This window comes from Squalius cephalus (assembly GCF_949319135.1).
Source record: "Squalius cephalus genome assembly, chromosome: 10".
NCBI lineage: Eukaryota > Metazoa > Chordata > Actinopteri > Cypriniformes > Leuciscidae > Squalius > Squalius cephalus.
Window position 1 is genome coordinate 44068299 of NC_137131.1, and position 20049 is coordinate 44088347.

Genomic DNA, 20049 nt, shown 5'->3' on the forward strand with positions numbered 1-20049 from the left:
CCAGCCAGGAGACAGGTGCCAACCAGACAGGAGCCAGCCAGACAGGAGGAGGTGTACCCTGTTGTTCATAAATATGGCGTAAGTTTCCATACATTGACCTTAAAGTTTCCTTTAAATGCTCCTGATATGTTACAAGACGTTGACAAATTATGTTAATTTCAAATGCTTGGGCCTAAAAAAAATTTTGTTTGGTTCCAGTTTCCGACCGACCCTGTCAATTTATGTGCGACCCAAATTTATTTTATGAGACTGGGGAAGAACGGTCTTTCACACATCGTTAATTCAATTACAGTTTCCTTTAAATGCTGTTTTACACTTAAGTAATCCGTTAAAAACCATTAAGTATTGCATCAAAACCCTTTAACTGTCAATTCCTAAAGTGAGCTATAACTTTGGAAATCGTAACATTAAGAGAAACACTGGGGGGGGGGGAGTCAACAATATATCGCGGAACAGAGAGGGCACTGACAACATGCTGACAGACAGGACATAGTTAACATTACCAGCTTACTTTTAATATGAAACAAAGTCTCATTTGGTTATTTCACCTTTCAAATGTGGTCATTTTTTTAAAGAAATGTAAACAATAAATACCGTTTTGTGGCTCTTGAATGTGTCGAACAGATCGCTGTAAGTTAGATCATCAGTTAAAACTAACTGATCGTCTCTTGCTTCTAGTTAATTTATAGCATCAAAATCAAATAAACCACATAAATGAACATAACAAAGAATGTTGTTTGACTACAAAAAGATGTCTGTACACTCCGTTTTTCAAGTTCAAATCCTCCATGTTAATCTACTATGAGATCGCCTGTCAAACTCCCGCGAAGGCTTTTTGTGTGTGTGTGTGCGTTTTGCGTGTCTATGGCAACAACAGACTTTAAACGGGAATACAGAATCACTGTCGTAAAAGTTTGATTCGCCCGCGTAAATTAGTAATATCAAATACAGTAGCGTAACTTTAGCCTAGTCCATATCAACATATTATTCTTTCTTTTGCAATGATGGACATGTGTAACGTGATAATTATTTGCCCATGCAACACTAGCATGTCAACCAAAATTGTAAAATTGGGTTTAAAAACATTTGAAACCGTGCTTCAAGAAGTCAAAAAATAACACTGGAGGAAAAAAAATAAATAAAAAAAATAAAAAAAAATCCCTACCGACCCATGACCTCAACTGACAACCAACCGGAACCAAACTTTTTTTTTTTTTTAGGCCTTATGACTTATATCACAGTAGTTTAACCAGGATATTCTCATTTCAAAAGCAGAGGTGCAGCCCACAACTGATATTGTTTACATTTGATATTTGATGAAAGTTCCCAATCAGGGAGAGGAGGGCTCTAAAGTATTCAGAATTTGGGTGGATAATTTATTTAACCCATTTTGCCCATTTTTATCAATTTCTTACATGAAGGGTTTTTCCTCCATAGAGATTTTGGTGGCGGCCTCCACCACGTTATTTCTTGCCGCCACCGCCTCACGATGAGGAAATCCAAAAAGAAATACTTCAAGCGCTGTCTGTCGGGTGCGCTGGTTTTTCTTATTCTGCGCGACCCATGCTATTTCTGGATCTTACAGTTACGCTAGCACCACCCCACCATTGTAGCTATGATCGCACCATGCCGCGTGCTCCACGAGGGCTTACCGCCACTCTCCTTTTTTGGCCAAGGAAAAACCCTGATATTGGTCAATTAAACATGATTGTATTATCAGTTCTGGCCACAATCTTACATATGACTCCTTTAAACAGACCATCACAGATTAGGGATGTGTCACGATCTTTGGATATTGGAATATATTATCTCTGAGCCACAATTAATTTCACACAACATGTGTGTGACAGTCAGCAGGTCTTTAACTTAAACACCTCAATATGTCTGTCGCTTTTATATAGTACAAAAGCTTTGTCTGTTACAGATCAAAAAGAAAAATGGATTATGATGACAGTCGTTGGACTAAACGAAGACGTGTTAAAATGAAAGTACAGGAGCACTTGACGTTTTTGGAAGTCTGCCATAATGATGAGGACATTGTGCCAACAAATATGGATTTCATTGCATCAGAGGAAGAGTTGGAGTCTAATGGAAGTAACAATTCAAATGACAGACAGATCTGTGGACATCATAGTGAAGAGTTGGGGTCTCAAAGTGATGAATCACATTCTGAAGTTGTTTCCAAACACAGTTTTGAAGCCACAAATGATCAGACTGATTCGGAAAGCACAGGTGACAAATCAGACCCTTGTAGGAAATTGGGAGACTGGGCAGTAAATCACAATATTTCACATAGTGCCCTGTCAGAGTTGTTGCACTTATTAGTGCAGTGTGGCTTAGAGTTTCCAAAAGATCCAAGAACTCTTTTGTCAACCTCAACAACCTACGAAATCAAAGACATCGGAACTGGATGCTACTGCCATATTGGAGTGTCTAATGTAATAATTTCAGCGCTGTCACAGGAAGCACATTCCTCAGTAGACACTATAACACTGCGCATTAACATTGATGGTATACCCCTCTCAGGCAGCTCTAAACAGGAGTTATGGCCTATTTTGGCAAAGATCAAGGAACTTCCCAGAGCTAATGTTGGTGTCATTGGTCTGTTTGCAGGCCCAACAAAGCCTCAATCGGTTCATGAATACCTGAAGGATTTCATTGAGGAGTTGAAGCTATTAATGCGTGATGGTCTAGAATACAATGAAAGACATTACAATGTTGCTCTTCCAGATGCATTTATTTGTGATGCACCTGCTCGTGCCTACTTGAAATGCATCAAAGGTCACACTGGCTACAGCTCCTGCGAGCGATGTACTGAGTATGGGGTTCATTTAGGTACAGTTGTGTTTCCAGAATTGACTGCACCGCTTCGGACAGACTTGACCTTTGATCAGCAGCTTGATAGTGAACATCACCATAATGATATAGTCTCACCGCTACAAGAGCTTGGCATTACAATGGTTTCAAGCTTTGTCCTTGACTATATGCATTTGGTATGCTTAGGACATGTTAGAAGAATTGTACATCTTTGGACCAAGGGACCTTTAACCCCTTACCTGACAGGGATCACTGGTGATCCCAGATTATTTTAGTTCAAAATATGTTTGAGCTTATATATCTCAATATTAATAACAGTCTGGTTAATTTTGAGTCTTGAACTATAAACTCTCAAGGGTTGGCTTTCTAAATGTATGTGTGTTATGTTTCTATTCAGAATTACTTATGAGCAGTAACCTTTTTATTTTGGGCATTTCATGTATGCAGCACTTGCCAAAATTGGGGGTGATGAGCAAGGGGTTAAGTAGCCGTCTTTCTGCTACCAAAATCAACATGATTTCTGATCACTTGGAATCAATCAGAGCAAATCTCCCACAGAATTTTTCACGTAAGCCAAGGTCACTTCGAGAATACAGAAATTGGAAGGCCACTGAATATCGGCAGTTTCTATTGTACACAGGTCCTGTGGTACTAAAAGGACGCCTACCAACAAGGCTGTACAAAAACTTTATGCTACTCTCAGTTGCAATGAGGATACTTCTCAGTCCAGCCTTGTGCTCTAAGCACTGTGAATATGCAGACAAGCTACTGAAATGTTATGTGACAAATTTTGGACAGATATATGGATTAGAGCAGCTAGTCTATAACACTCACTCACTCATCCATCTTGCTGATGATGCCAGAAACTTTGGTGCCCTAGACAACGTGTCATGTTTCCCTTTCGAAAACCATCTGGGGACTATGAAGCGGCTAGTGAGACGGCCCCAAGGCGCAGTTCAACAACTCGTAAGACGTCTCAGTGAAAAGCAGCGTTCACTCTCCCTTAAAAGTGGAAAAGAGAGGGCAAATAAGCCTCTACAACCACATTTCTCAGGTCCGACTCTCCCTGATGTTCCTGTCCGCATGCAGTACATGAAGTACAGACATGAGGGCAATATCATTTCTCGTCGTGAAGGCAGCAATTGTTTTAATGTTAAGGGCAAAGTTGCTGTGGTGCGGAACATTGTTGAGTTGGTATCAGGGGGTATGTACGCAGTCTGTCAGTTTTATGAAAAAGAAGGCAGCTTTTACAACTACCCTATTGAGTCAACGTGTGTGGGGATTAGAACAGTGACACGGCTGTCTCACCAGCTGCACGGTGTGTCAGTCACAGATTTAACTGAGAGACTAATACTTCTGCCATTGCAGGATGGAGCTGTTGCATTTGTCCAATTACACAATCAGTAACCATTATGAACTTTGCAGCATGCCCCTGTTCTGTGTTGTCGAGTTTATTGACGAGACCTACGATGGCCAATCTGTGGTGGATATAATTCCAACATGTTGGATGACCGAAGAACAAAATGAGTGTTTCTGGCCATCAGGCCGTAATGTAACTAAGGCTGTGAAGGACCAACAGAAGCCAGAGGAATCGTGGCCGAAATACTCCATCAGGGTACTTGCATGGGCAGGTAAGAGGTTCTTTTCTGAATTTGACAAATACTCTGTCTGTCATCTATCTAGCTCAATGTCAATAAGGCATCAATTTCTAAAAGTGCCAATAATGTACTTTTCAAATTTAGGCTGTAAAATTGTGATTTCTATATTCAGTTGTCTTTTTCTGAACCAACATCAGTCATCATAAATGGTAAACAATATTTTTTCATGTTTACTCAACTCCAGGCATTTGAGATTATTTATAGGTGCAAATACCAAAATGATTTTTTTATCACGGTCAGTATAGATTGCATACTAATACCCTTTTTCCTTTTGTTATTAAGACACTTTCGAGGCTGCTCGCAAAAAATGTAAAAAAGCGGAGGCAACGTCTGACTTACAGACAGATGGTGATGATTTGCCTGCAAGGCGAAAAAGGAGGTAATGTAATACACATAATATATAATGTTATATAATTAACGTTGCAGAATTTCTGGCATTAAAGGAAAAGTACTGTTTTTTTAACCTGTACTGTTTTTTTTTTAAACCTTGTTTCTAGCATGTTAATTTCATAAACTTACCTGGGGAAGTTTGGAGTGACTTTTTGTCCTTCTGGATATATTTAGATCCATCATTCCAGCAAAACGGTAGAGGTTGGGGCCAGTAACATTTCAGCCTAAATAAAACATTATCAGTGACAAAGCATCTTCTTTTCACCAGTATGTAGTTATGCATTGCTAGTGCTATCCCTCAATGACTTCGGAACAGCTTGTTTGTCATCCAGGCATTTTAAAAAAGATTTGTCAATACGAGCCGATGACGTCATTGCCGTTTGCCACCACATGATTATTTTATTTCAGCCTTGTACACTACATCCAATGGCCTGCTAACTTGCTACTGCTAGTACAATATAGCAGAATATCCGATTTTGAGGATATGTTGGACATCTTCATTGTGCACAATTTTGTGGAAGTGACGTCATCGACGTCTTCTGTCAACCCAAAGCTATCTAGAACTAACCTTAGGCTTGTTTGCTGATTTTTTTAAAAAGCCCTGGAAGACAACCAAGCTGCTCCAAAGTCAACGAGGGATAGCACTAGCAATGTATAACTACATATTGGTGAAAAGAAGACGTGTTGTTACTGATAATGTTTTATTTAGGCTGAAATGTTACTGGCCCTGACCTCTACTGTTTTGCTGGAATAGCACTCACTGGATGTAAATTTCTCGCGAACAACAACAGGTTACTCCAAACTTCTCCAGCTGAGTTTATGAACTTATTTCGTGTTAGAAATAAGGTCCAGGTTCAAAAAAACTTTTCCTTTCCCTTTAATTTCCATTTTTCATTTACATCAAATATGGCAGTTGTTAGAAAAATTCCTTGAGCCACATACAGTATAAAAAACTCCTTTCGGTGGGAATAAATCATAAAAAGCAATATCGATGCCAATATTTTAGAGTCCAAATCTAGATCAGTATGCCTCTAATGCCGCTTTTCCACTGCAACACGGTACAGCACGGTATGGCACGGTACAGCACCACACGCTTTGGACAACCTGGACGGTTTTTGTTTCCATACAGAAGGTAGTGTCGTTACGACCTGGAAGTGGGTGTAGTTGGCGTGGCGACACTGCTGTGACATCGTTTTTATTAGACGGCATATGTACTGTCACACCGTGGTCAGTAAAGTAAACACAACAATGGCGGCATTAGAGGCGTTACTGCTGCTATTGTTTGCTCTGTGGCTTGTAGTCAGCGAAAACGCCAAAAGACAGAGCCAGGAACATTTAGAAGAGGCGAGGCTGTTGTGTTGTGTGTTCTGTTGTGTTTTACACACATGGCGCGCACACAATCACGCTCGATCTGCTGCCCCCCTGTTTACACCAGACACGTATTTCTCCACGACGGTCGGCAAGCGCTTCTGATCAGCTGTTGTCCTTGTAGAACATGTGCTGGGGATCATACAACTCCCTATACTTCTCCACTTCTAAGATTAATTTTACACTGCTCATCTGGACTTGTCATCAACTCCTCTGCCTCTCTCTCACTTCCTTGTTTGTGTGTTTAACCCCACCCCCCAGGGGAAAAGGGGCATAACAAGCACCTCTAACTGCTTTTTTCAGTGTATTCTATTGTAAAAGTTTAAATGTATGCTTTTAACTGAATATAGAGCACCAAAACCCCTGCTGGCTTCCAGTGAGGATGAAACGGACATTGAGGGAGATGTCTTGCCACCTACTCCTCCCGAGGCGTTTGTGTCTAAGAAAATGTGTGGTGCAGGTGAAGCCCGGACAAAAAACAGGGTTAGTGATTAAGTGTGTGAAGTGATTAAGTGAAACAAGACTTACAATAGGTATATTGGCCTACAAAAGGAGAAGTGAAAATGTCCCTCCTTCAATGAGAAATGTAGATATACTAGGCTATATGGTCAGGATTTAATTTATTTTTAATTTAATTGATGCACTGACCCATCCATTGACTTTCGAGTGATTGCCCGCATATCGCCTAGCCAGTGGTTCTTAAAACTTTTTTGTCAGAGAATAGCTTATCCATTCACAAATTAAGGTGAATCTGCAGCATTCTGTCACAGAGGGGAAATATCACATGCTGTAAACGTCGCCTACGATAAGATAAATTGTCTCTTTGCATTCGATTGTTTGTAGTGTCAGACAGACAATTCTGAAATGCTGTTTCGTTCATTCAGTAGGCTATATTGTAAGACATTAATATTTTAAGACACCTTATTTAATTCTTCATTTTCTCATGCTCTTTTCTCAACAATATACATGGAAGAGCATCTCGCGACCCATCGGAAACGTCTTGCAACCCCCTTGGGGGTCGCAATCCCTAGGATAAGAACCATTGGCCTAGGCTACGTTTTGTCGCCCAATGATAAAGATCCTTAGCTGTGGTAAAAGGCAAGCTCAATTTCAGTAGCCTAATCTTCCAATGAAAGCCGATAGTTATTGAAATGTGAATCTGCAGACTTGTATGATTTAATAAAAGCAACCTACACGATGGCTAAATTGCTCCAATTTGTATTTTGACAATGTAGCCTATATTTCTGCAGAATCATTAAGCTCCTTAACTTCTAGCGCTGCAACAGCCTTTGGTGACATGTAAAAAAGTAGGCTAGTCTAAGTATCCTAAGCTGAGACGGAACAATGTTCTGCAGCACAGAAGTCAGCATCAATCCTATCTTAGATTAGATTAGACTATCTAGATTAAGCCAATCTAGCCGCAAACCCTGCAAATCACCATTAACCACTGACATTGCGCTACAAGACCCCGGTCTTTGACCTATGATGTGTTGGTCTAGTTATTTAATGGTAGTGTTGTGTTTTTAATTTGCTGCAGTGTTACCGGTATTTCTTCCTCTTAGGATATTGAAATGGTGTTAATGCTGTACTTCTGCTTTCATATTGTGCAGAGGAGAAGCCGCAGCCCTCGTGTGTCCCAGAGAAGAAGCCGCAGCCCTCGTGTGTCCCAGAGAAGAAGCCGCAGCCCTCGTGTGTCCCAGAGAAGAAGCCGCAGCCCTCGTGTGTCCCAGAGAAGAAGCCGCAGCCCTCGTGTGTCCCAGAGAAGAAGCCGCAGCCCTCGTGTGTCCCAGAGAAGAAGCCGCAGCCCTCATGTGTCCCAGAGAAGTAGTCGCAGCCCTTGTGTGTCCCAGAGGGGACTCAGCAGCCCTCGTGTGTCCCAGAGGGGAAGCCGCAGCCCTTGTGTGTCCCAGAGGGGACTCAGCAGCCCTCATGTGTCACAGAGGGGAAGCCGCAGCCCTTGTGTGTCCCAGAGGGGACTCAGCAGCCCTCACGTGTCCAGGTGGCGGAGCAGGTCCCATGGATCCCGCAGCCCCAACGTTTCTGGGAGGGTGAGCGAGTTCACAACGCCTTATGTTACAATGCATTATGAGCTTGTAGATCTGCCATTTCAGTATTTGTATTCGTTTTTTTGTTTTCGTTTAGAGGTATTAAAATGTTCCTTAAAGTCAAAGTTTCTGCTTCCAAATTGTATAGGTAACCAGGCTCAGCCCAGAAAGACAGAGTCTGACCCCGAGAAACCCCTGTGGGTCCCCCACAAGTGGCCTCAGCATGAGCCTACTTGGCGGCAGCCCCACCCCGTCTCCTGGCCACAGAGCAGCCCAGTTACTGCGTGGCCAAAGTTTAGCCCCCCAAAAAATTGATAGAGCAATGTTCATCACACTAGTGACATTGCTAGAAGAAGTGAAGGACACACTGAAGCTGCATGGGCAGATGCTAAACACACTGCTCAAAAAAGATTCCATGCCACTCATGGCGATACCGGATGGTGCTGTTTTCCCCCTGGCCAACGTTGAGGACGTTATCGCCATGAATGAGAAGCTCTCAGACCCTGAATTCATGTCTGCAGTGGTAAGTTTTTGGGGGCCAGATTCTATTGTTTTCCTGTGTTTTCTTTTTCTTTCTTCTGACAAAATCCTTCCCATGCATAATGAATCACTAAACTTTGCAGAGTTCAAGTCCCATGCCAGGTTGCTTCAAATCAACCATGTCTGCTACAACTTAGCTTTTTTCACCTACATGTAGTCCCAATACGGAAGAGACTTAAGTATACTTGAACATCAGTTCACTGCTGCATTGACTACTCTTAATTGCAAATCTGATGGTAATTGTCTTCAGCAAAACAGTCCTTAGCTAAATAGACAATTTATTAAGACCATTATACTTGTATAGCTACAGTCAGCAAAATTGGATACGCCCCAACAGCCTTGCTCCCGCCCCCGCCACGTGCACCATATTGGGGAAAACAATGCTGATTTGCCCATTGACTCCCGTGTTATAATAGGCGTTTTTCCGAACGCAGGATTGAGGACCCACGGTGAAATTTTCACTCAGCAACCCACCCCCTCAATAACCGGATAACCCCAACAACAATATTGTCGTCGCTGACTGGTAATCCTCCGATTTACACAAATTTGACTGGTGTAAAAGAAGTGTGGAAGGCACTAGGTAGGGATCACAAACAATATAGTCGTACAAGACTTCAACATTACATGACTACTGATTGAAATCGCCATAGCGTTTGGCGGGGTGCACAATTTTGACCTAATTGCAGTTTTTCTGACAAATATTGCGATGCGATTTTTATATTCAATACTATTAAGTGCATAAAACTAAAATTATGAATGAGATATTTTATCATTACTTACAAAACACAGTCTTGTACAACTTGACACACATGAGAACAATGTACAATAACCTAAAAAATATTTATGTGGCCAGTGCCCTCTTCTGGCTTTTGTCTGCTGTTGAACCTGAAAAATCTCTAATATAAACTACGTAGTGATTGAGGTAATGAAATTGTTGGTTCCACCTGTTATTTTTGCTCCACGTGTTTGTCATATAGGCTATTCATAGTCGATTATCCAGAGTTTAAGAATCTTAATCGAATCGTCACATGTCCCCTACTGGAAAGTGCCAAAATAACTTCCTGTCAAAAATATTGAGGGTGGACTTCTACACAAAATTATGCTTGATGGAAAATGTCTTCATTTCCCCATGAACATAATCATGGTCATTCTGTAGTAGATCACCCCCGTGAGGCAGTTTGGCTGTGAAGCTCTATGCTGAAAAGGGAAGACTGGCATTGTGAATATGGCCTATAGACTACAGTCTATAGGCCATATTCACAATGCCAGTCTTGTAGGTTTTAGGGAACTGGTATTTTATGCTATCAAGCACATAATTGGTTTAACACTTTATTATTATTATTATTATTACTGACATGCCAAAAATAAGGATGCCAGGTTTAAAGCGGGGTGTTTGGCTATGTAATGGGGACAGAGAATATATTTTTTTGATATTTACTGACTTAATATGGTGTTTTCTGATCCTGTGACTAAATGTACTGTGCTCTATTACTGTATACTCTTAAGGTTTCCATGGTTGCAGACATAGGGGGTTCCTCACTTGAAGATGCCACCAGGAGGATGATGAAGTTTCTGATGGTGCCAGAACTGCAACGGCAGTACAATGTTACCGGACGGATGGGCAAGCTGTGCTTCAAAGATCTGCGTCTCTTTGAAGTTTTCTATTGTAAATTCAGTTTTTTAATTGCTCAAAGAAACTTGTCTTTGGCCTTTCTTTTATTTATCCAAAGTTAAATGATACAGTAGTTTGTCAAAACACAATTTAGTTGGAGATTATCAACATTTTAACATAACATTAAGGACAATTTCAGCCTTATAACCACTGGTCTATTCCACATGCAACTCTCTAAACACTCACACAATATATCTCAAATTTGGTAGGTTTCGTTTTACTGGCATGAGTGTAGTGCCCATTTTCGTGTCTTGTCAAAATATGCCAAATTTATGACTTGACTTATTACATTAATTTGCCTTGATGGCCGAAAAATCAACTTCAAGAATTGATCCCCGCACAATCAGGATTCTTCTTTGCAAAATCCACACTTTAACAGTTAGTCTTATCTTTGAAGTATACTACAACTTTTCTCCAATACACTGTGTTTAAAAAATTTAAAAATGTGTAAGTGAACTGAACTTGTCCAGTGATACTTTAATTGTTTCTAAGGGGGCCCGTCAACACTTTAGCAACATTGTGTAGTAGGCCTATACTGTGTGCTACCTAAATCACTGGCAAATAAAATGTAGGCATATAGACCCATTTTGGACCTACGTCATTGTGACGTTCCGATGGCATTTAGTAACGGAAGTAAGAGCCCCTCCATAGACTCTCGATAAGATTAGTTTAAGACTAAGGCAGTCAAAATCAAAAATGTTAACTTTTTAAAACAACATTCATGGTCTTGGAGAGATAAGATAAGAAAACTTTATTGTCTGTCACAAGTGACAGAAATTTGTCTTCGACAGGCTCAACAATATATAGATTTGAAAAAAAGAGAAAACAAATACACTCACTACAATAGCCACACAGTGGTACACAGAAACAAACAACAACCAGACAACAACAACAATGAACACAGGTCGGAGTTAAGGTGCTGGTTTCAGAATATTCAACTTAGTGATGGGCGTGGGAATGAAGGAATTCTTATAAACATTTGTACGGGCTAGTGGGACCTTGTAACAGCGACCTGATGGCAGTAACTGAAAGGATTGGTGAAGAGGGTGGGTGGGGTCTTGTGTGATGGTGGTGGCTTTCCTAAGTACTGAGTGAGTGTAAATATCTGATAGGGGGGTTTAGGGGGAGCCAATTATTTTGCCAGCCTGTGTTATTATTCGTGTGAGGTTTGTTTTGTATTTAGTGGTGAGTACATTGTACCAAGAAGATATGTTAAATGTGAGAGTGGATTCTATCAGTGATGTGTAGACTGGTTAAAATGTCTTTGCTGACATTAAAAGTCCTGAGCTTCCTCGGGTGGAGGCGCTGCTGGGCCTTCTTGTACACATATTCTGTGTGTTCGGAGAAAGAGAGGGATCCGTCTATTTCTGTTCCGAGGTATCTAAAAGATTTGACCTGTTCTACAGGTTGGCCATAAATGCTGATCGGCTGGAAAAGCTGTGTTTAAGTGTTCCTGCTACCACAACACAGTTCCTTGGTCTTTCCAATGTTGAGCTTAAGGATCTCCACAATAGTAACATCAAATCAAACTATTACTTTCAAATAAGTAATCAACATCTAAGCCTCTTCTTAATTCTTAATACGAACTTCTGTAGATGTCTGACAGAATAAAGTCTGGTTAGTAATAAGTGAAGCTGGTAATGCTGTTTGTGGAGTTGTTTAATCAGATCTTGAGAGATGTAATGTATTTTATCTTCAGTTGATTTCATCCAAGGCTGTGGTTCTTGTATTTCTCTTTCCTTCAGTGATTATACTTGTTAACAGCAGGTGTTCTTCACTAATACAAAATCATTATTCAATCACTTAGTTATCTCATTACCTCCAACACTGATTAAGTGTTACATTAAACAGTCTGTAGTGTGCACACTAAGCAGTGTTCATTTCATCTGGGCAAATCCATGTGGGGCCTACATGGAAACTGGGTGCAAAACTGGCTGGGTCCCAGTTAGATAGCCCAGGTCAAACCCATTTGGGCCCCACATGGCTCTGCTGGCTGGGATATTCAGCCTAAATATATCGGGATATGACTTTTGGTCACCCAGCCCTAGACGCAGTATATGTAAACAAACTTAAGGTCCTTCATCGCCAGACTGATGACTGTGTCACCGGAAGCGGCAGTGCACACACATCACTATAAGCAGAAGTACTGTACGTTTCAGTGTGATAATCCCCTATTGTTGATCAAGTCGAAGACAAATTTGTGATAGACAAAGTTTTGCTTATCTTAAAACAACTATACCCCGCAATCACATCCAAAGGTATTGAAGTTAGCTGTTAGACAAAAACATTGAATAAAATAATCAAACTTGCAATATAAACTGTTCAAAATATCACCCCATTTAGGCTTCAGTGTAGTAATTTGGAATGAGCAGCATACAGAGTCATCTCACCTAAAAAGCACCGCATGCATGCGCACATCCTTATCAATTTGTTCTGAGTCTCCAGATGTATATGATCTCCGCTGGTGTTAACCATCTGACAGCGCTTCGCATTTCACTGGCAGCTGTCGTGTCTGTGATTCGACTGGAAGTTATGTGATATGATATATTCATGGAAAACTGTTTCTAATGTCACTCAAATCTGGTGTGTATTTGAGGCTAAATTTCAACATGTAATAGAAAAAGGGTTATAGGTTGGCATAAAACTCCTGGGGGTAACATTTTAGCTTACCACATGTGGAAATGTGTTACTTGAATTAATGATTTGAAGAGTTGCAAGTTGGAGCAAAAAAGAACCTTGCTAAATTGACTTATGCTCCCTTGTTTTTAGGTGCACTGAAGAGTAACGCTATAACTCAGAATGTGAACCGAAAGGATGTGGAAATGGCACTGGGGAAATGGTTCACAGGCGCACGTGACCGTGGCGGGGAGAGGGCTGCAAGAGCCCTAAGAGAAAAAAATACATCGACAACACAAACGCCATGACTGTTTTGGATGTATTTTTTGGAGAGATGTTTTGTTTTCTTTTTTTCAGAGACTTTTAAAAAATATATATTTTTGATTTATTTACCGGTATGTTGTAAAATTTAAATTGTTAAAGATTGTGTTTGTTGTTCAATGTATTATATAATGAGTATGTATTTTGTATTGTATTTTTGGAGGGTTTTTTTTTTTCAGAGATTTTTTTAAAATATATATTTTTAGTTTACCGTATGTTGTGACATTGTTTTTTAAAGATACTTTTTGTTGTTCAATTTAATATATTTCTTGCAGTTCAAAGCATCAAGTGTCTTGTATTTATTTTGCACTTACATTCATTCTTCGTTTTTAATTTTTTTTAGATTGTTTCCTGAATGGTTGGGCTTACCTTGCATGAATTGCCCAGTTAGGAGCAAGATCCTTACAGAGCCCACTTTAAGCCCATATGGGCATTCACGGTTGAATCCTGGTGCAAGCCCACTTTAAACCCCTTTAGGCAGGTGGGGCCCAAATGGGTCTGACACGAATTGCCCGGTTAAGACCCACATAAGACCCTTACAGATCCCACTTAAAACCCACCTGGGCATCCACGGCTGGCCCCCATGTGGATCCCGGGTGCAAACCCACTTTAAACCCCTTCAGACTGGTGGGCCCTAAATGGGTCTGTCATGAATTGCCCAGTTAAGACCCACATAAGACCCTAACAGATCCCACTTAAAACCCACCTGGGCATCCATGGCTGGCCCCCATGTGGATCCCGGGTGCAAACCCACTTTAAACCCCTTCAGACTGGTGGGCCCCAAATGGGTCTGTCATGAATTGCCCAGTTAAGACCCACATAAGACCCTAACAGATCCCACTTAAAACCCACCTGGGCATCCATGGCTGGCCCCCATGTGGATCCCGGGTGCAAACCCACTTTAAACCCCTTCAGACTGGTGGGCCCCAAATGGGTCTGTCATGAATTGCCCAGTTAAGACCCACATAAGACCCTAACAGATCCCACTTAAAACCCACCTGGGCATCCATGGCTGGCCCCCATGTGGATCCCGGGTGCAAACCCACTTTAAACCCCTTTAAGCAGGTGGGCCCCAAATGGGTCTGTCATGAATTGCCCAGTTAAGACCCACATAAGACCCTTACAGATCCCACTTAAAACCCATCTGGGCATCCATGGCTGGCCCCCATGTGGATCCCGGGTGCAAGCCCATTTTAAACCCCTTTAAGCAGGTGGGCCCCAAATGGGTCTGACATGAATTGCCCAGTTAAGACCCACATAAGACCCTTACAGATCCCACTTAAAACCCATCTGTGTAGCCATGTTGCAAAGCCCACTTTGGACCCCATTGGGCAGGTGGGGCCCAAATGGGTCTGACATGAATTGCCCATATAAGACCCATGCAGTACCCTTACAGGTCCCACTTTTAGTACGTCTGGGCTTCCACGGCTTGCCCCAATGTGGATCCCGGGTGCAAGCCCATAATGGGGCCCACATTTGCCGCCCATGAAGCCCTCATCTGGGCCCCACATGTCATTGCTGGCTGGGAGGTGAAGTCCGACCTGATGACGTCACGCAGGTGCGTTGCGCAGGGAGCGCGCGTTGCTGGGCGGTGACTGTTTATCATAAGAGATCCGTTATTAATATTCTCACTTTACATAAACGCAGAATCTCAGCAAGCAGACGCGTTTATATGAAAGCTGTGGCTTTAGTGTCCACGCACTGTCCTCAGATCAGCAGATCTATCTACTTCACTATTGATCCGCAACGGACTTCGGACTGACAAACACAAGCGTTTCCCTCAGAACATGTGTGAAGAACCGAACATGTGTGGATTCTGAGTCGTGGAGAACAACCACCCGAATCAGGACTGACGGAACCGAAGATGGACCCGAGATAGCGGTTCGGGCGATGATGGAGCTCGGAAACGGGTTCACAGCGGATCCGAATCAAGACTGCGACACCAGCACTGTGAGAGAGCCGCGTGTTCCCCTCAAATAACACACATAAAGGCATTGCACAACAAGAACTGAGAAGTTATTTGAGAAGAATATGTGAATATTCGTGTTTATACACAGGAATCGCGCGCCGATCCGGATCCGTCCCATAAAAGGAGGAGCTTCCCGAAATGGCTGATTGGCCTCATCTTCCTCATCATCATCTTCATCTCGGCTGGGTCTGCATGTGTTATCTGGTACTTTCTGGGTGAGGAAACAGTCACAGCACAATATAGCGTCATATCTGCTGGAAAATGTGAATTTCCTGCTAAATGTGAACATGTTTAGAGAGGATTTTAGCACAGGATAATCATGCATCATCCATCATGATTATTGCATTATTGCTTTAATCAAAACATTCTATGTGCATTTATTAATTTTTGACTAAATGACAGAATCCCAGTCCTGCTGAATCACACTACATAATCATATGAGTTATGTACAGACCTTTATTTGTTAGATGGATCCGCATTAGATGATTCTGCTCAGCAATTGGGTATGATAAATAATGAAATGTTCAATTTATGTTTCAAATGTGCATTAAATTCAGAGAATTAGTAGAGAAAAAATCTATAGAAGCTTGTTTCTGCCACAGAGTAAAAGGTAATTGCGACTTTTCATCTCACAATTCTGACTTTATAACATGCAATTGGGAGATATAAAGTCGTAATTGCAAGATTTAAAAATGCAGTTCTGAGAAATAAAGTCAGCAATTGCAAAATTCTGAGATATAAAAGTCAGAATTCTGAGATAAAAGGTGCAATTACCTTTTTTTATATATTCTGTGGCGAAACAAGCTTCCATAATTTCCTGATGTGTTTGGAGTGAGAAAACACAGATGAACAAGAGTGTGATGAAACACAAGAGAAACAACTGTGTGTTATAAAGTCAGCTCAGCTCATGCATTCACAGTGAACAAGGAACATTCTCAAAGTCATGAACAGTAACATTTATAGAACATTTGTTCAGATTTGTCTGGTCTTTAATTATGTTCTCAAAACGTTGACATTATTCATAGTTCTGAAATGTTTTAGGGCCGTGTACACTCCACTTCACCAGCTAATAACTCTTCGACAGCGATGCCATAGAAATATACAGAGCTACTGCAAAAACTGAAATTCAAAGACAAAATGATGACTAAAAGATGGCTGCGCGCTTGTTTCTCTGGCATATAACATCTATAGGCATGTGTGTTTCTTTACAAAGGGACACTGACGTCGCCATCTACTGGTCTGGCAGCAGAATACAGCGGTTTAATCATTCCGCGGATCCTTGTGAACGGGGGTCGTTTTGACAACATTTTCGTCTGTACACGGAAAACGCAAAGGAAAAACTTTTCTATTTTTAGTACATGGTTGTCATGTAAACGAACCCTTAGTTGGACGTTCGTCTAACATTTTTTAAATGTTTCTACTTGTTTCAGAACGTTCAGAGAACATTCAAAAGTAACGTTTCCGTAATGTTTGAAGAATGATACAATGTAACATTCCCTTGCATAACCAAGAAAAAAAGTGTTTAGAACATTTAAATAACTGGACGTTTTTGAACATTCAGAAATAATATGTTTATAAATGAATGGGAACATTAGCCAAACGTTCTTAAAACATATTTCGTTAGCTAGGTTCAGAGTGACAGGTGTCAGTCAAAAACCACAGAAACATGAACACAAACTTACTGAGTGTAACCTTTAGCCACCCGTCCCACGTTCTCTGTGTGTGTGTGTGTGTGTGTGTGTGTGTGTGTGTGTGTAGAGTACAGGGTCTGGGTGCTGGAGCCGCGGGTGATTCAACAGTACACGGCCAGTGTTTCCATACTGAATAAGAACTTCTCTGTGAGCCTGACCAATCATGAGAGCTCAGAGTTCAGAGCCGAGGCGACGTCTGTGCAGAACATGGTGAGGAAACATAGCCTGTGTGTATGTGTGTATGTGTGTCAAGACTGTGTTGCTACTAGCTCTTACTAGTAAGAGCTAGTAGCAGTTAGTCAAGAGGTCATCAGTTATTCAAATTCAGATTCAAATCAGAAAAACGGTTCAGACAGGAGGGGTCATCGGGTATTCGGGTCATCGGATGCAGAAGTAAAGTTGAAAAAAAGCAGTTGCTCATGATCATTTAAAGAGACATGCACTGAAACGGGTCGCTGTGAACAGAGCTGTTTTTGAGGAGGTAAAAACGGTGTTGTTTTGCACAACCACTGAGGAATTTTTACCAAAGTATGTTACAAACTTTACATGAACACCCTGAAGAATCACACCAACTTGTGGAAAATGGACATCCGATGACCCCTTTAAGAAAGAAATCAGGGGTCTCATTTATAACCGTTGCGTTGCACAAAACTGAAAGAGCCGTACGACACTTCACACGCATGATTTGTGATTTATAAAGACAAACTTGACGGGAAAATTTGCGCAAACTCTGATCCATGAGTATGAACATTCTGGAGACGGAGCAGTTTGGATGGAGACCGATGGAGATCTGAGGAACTGATGAAGGAAAACCACTTTAATATTCATTATGAGTCCTAATCATAAATACAGTGCATGTTCACAATAACAGTTTAAATACATAAAATAATGATTTAAACTATGTTTCACATCTGATATACACATTTAGATTAAATATGTCATTCTTATTAACGGAGTTAAGCACTTAAATTACATGAAATCATTACAGAGAAGTTACTAAATTTTTTATATTCTAATAAATAGAAGTATTTGTTGTGTATGCAATGCTTTTGAACTCTTTTCCTGAGGCATGCTGTGTTGATTAGCGCATGATAATAGCAAAACTCAAATATTGATCAATAATGTACAATAAGGCCAATCAGCATCCATTAAAAATATAAAGCAATTAAAAATACAATTTGGCCAGTGGAAAAGATTGAGAAAAACTTTCTCTGAAACGTATTTTATAGTATTTGATTTATTGATTCAAAAACAAGGCAAGGATAGGCTATTACGGTAAATTATTTTTAGCAATGTAATGTGATGCACATCCGTATCTCATATTTTCCTAATGTCTTGTACTGTTAAACATGGTATCACTTGGATGAATATGCATATGCAAATGATATGCATATTAAAACGAGGCGTCGTACGCTCCAGATATGGTTATTCTGAGGTGGAGACGCATATGCGCACGATCTTCTGCTGGCTGGGATTTATAAAGGGAATTTTGCACGGTTTTATAAGTCTGAATATTTTTTGGCATACGCCATTTTTGGCTTTCGGGTGCACGTACACTATTAGTAAGGATCCTACGCACGTTTTATAAATGAGACCCCTGATGACTTGTTGTAAGTCTAGGCAAGGCAAGGCAAGGCAAGTTTATTTATATAGCACATTTCATACACAATGGCAATTCAAAGTGCTTTACATAGAAGAAATTAAAATAATAAAAAGAAATAAGAATAATTAAAACAGTTTAGAAAAATAAAAAATAAAATACAGTACAGATAGTCGAAAATTAGAAATTAGAAATTCCATGCAAAATGTAGCTGGAAGCGGATCAACCAGCATGCTTTGGTCTGGTCAAACACGCATCTCACTTATCGCCATTATATCATGACTCTTTGACAGGTTGAGAAGCTGGTGAAGTCCACAGATCTGTCCAGATACTTCAACTCCACTGCGGTCTTCGCCTTTGGGTGAGGAAGCCGTCGCTGGTGTTTCGTGAGCGATCTTTGCAGAACCGTCACGTGTCCTCTGGTGTTTCTGCAGGGAGGGCAGTGTTGTGGCTCACTTCTGGCTGCGCCTGTCGGTTCCCGTCAGTCGTGTGGAGACGGTGAGCGTGGCGAGTCTGAACGAGAGTGTGTTCAGAGAGCTCCAGCGCTTCACTGACGCTCAGCAGATCTGCACATACGAGGGTTTCCAGCTGCTGATGTCCTCGCTCAGCATCACCGGTGACTCTCATCAGACCACACATGTGTCGTGACTTCTGCTGCATTTCTGTTCACTTGTTTTTACTGCTTTGTGTTTTTTTTTTTACTTTCCAGAAACCAGCCCCAAAGTTATAGATCTTTTTCAAGCCACTTTTGGTATGATTTTTTTATTTTTTCTCTTTTTTATTATATTTTGCTGAAGGGATTTTTTTCCCCTAAACAATCATTTTGAGGTTTTAATTCGCTTTCATGTGTTGTAAATCAGTTTTGAAATAATGCAGTGGCATCAACAAGTAGTAATGCCTGAATATTATTCATTAGATCTCTAAATATCAGATCAAGTGTCATTTTAAATTCACAATTGCGAAAAAATAAAGTCAGAATTGCGAGAAAGAAAGTTAGAATTGCAAGAAATAAAGTAAAAATTGTGAGAAGTAAAGTAAAAATCGAGTAATAAAAAGTCAGAATTGCGAGATAAAAAGTCAGAATTGTTAGAAATAAAGTCAGAATTGCGAGATAAAAAGTCAGAATTGTGAGAAATAACGTAAAAATTGCGAGATAAAAAGTCAGAATTGTGACAAATAAAGTAAAAATTGCAGATAAAAAGTCAGTATAGTGAGAAATGAAGTCAGAATTGCGAGAAATAAAGTAAAAATTTTGTGAAATAAAGTAAGAATTGCTAGATAAAAATTTGGAATTGCAAGAAATAAAGTAAAAATTGCAAGACAAAAAGTCAGAATTGCGAGATAAAAAGTCAGAATTGCGAG

At 40.7% G+C, this 20049-nt stretch overlaps 3 protein-coding genes across 4 annotated transcripts in view; 2 read left to right on the forward strand and 1 right to left on the reverse strand.

Annotated features, from left to right (window-relative positions):
• LOC307166220 (uncharacterized protein) lies at window positions 1–15247 on the forward strand (the record flags this gene model as incomplete). The annotated part of the gene is made up of 8 exons (XM_079884435.1): window positions 1–78; window positions 4243–4448; window positions 4758–4854; window positions 6584–6716; window positions 7844–8281; window positions 8427–8801; window positions 14837–14985; window positions 15139–15247. Exons 1-8 carry the CDS (start codon window positions 74–76, stop codon window positions 15245–15247), a joined length of 1512 nt encoding a protein of 503 aa, XP_079740561.1. The 5' UTR covers window positions 1–73.
• atf4a (activating transcription factor 4a) overlaps window positions 1–20049 on the reverse strand; it is a 265767-nt gene that overhangs the window by 70030 nt on the left and 175688 nt on the right. The gene's annotated exons all lie outside the window — the stretch shown is intronic.
• tmprss6 (transmembrane serine protease 6) overlaps window positions 15194–20049 on the forward strand; it is a 23676-nt gene continuing 18820 nt past the window's right edge. The window contains exons 1-6 of one of the 2 annotated variants that reach the window (XM_079883063.1): window positions 15194–15377; window positions 15485–15611; window positions 17155–17297; window positions 18981–19048; window positions 19122–19303; window positions 19397–19438. In XM_079883063.1, the coding sequence (XP_079739189.1) occupies window positions 15318–15377; window positions 15485–15611; window positions 17155–17297; window positions 18981–19048; window positions 19122–19303; window positions 19397–19438 (622 nt within the window). In that variant the 5' untranslated portion in view covers window positions 15194–15317. The remainder of the gene's footprint in view (window positions 15378–15484; window positions 15612–17154; window positions 17298–18980; window positions 19049–19121; window positions 19304–19396; window positions 19439–20049) is intronic. The other variant, XM_079883064.1, reaches the window with a different exon arrangement.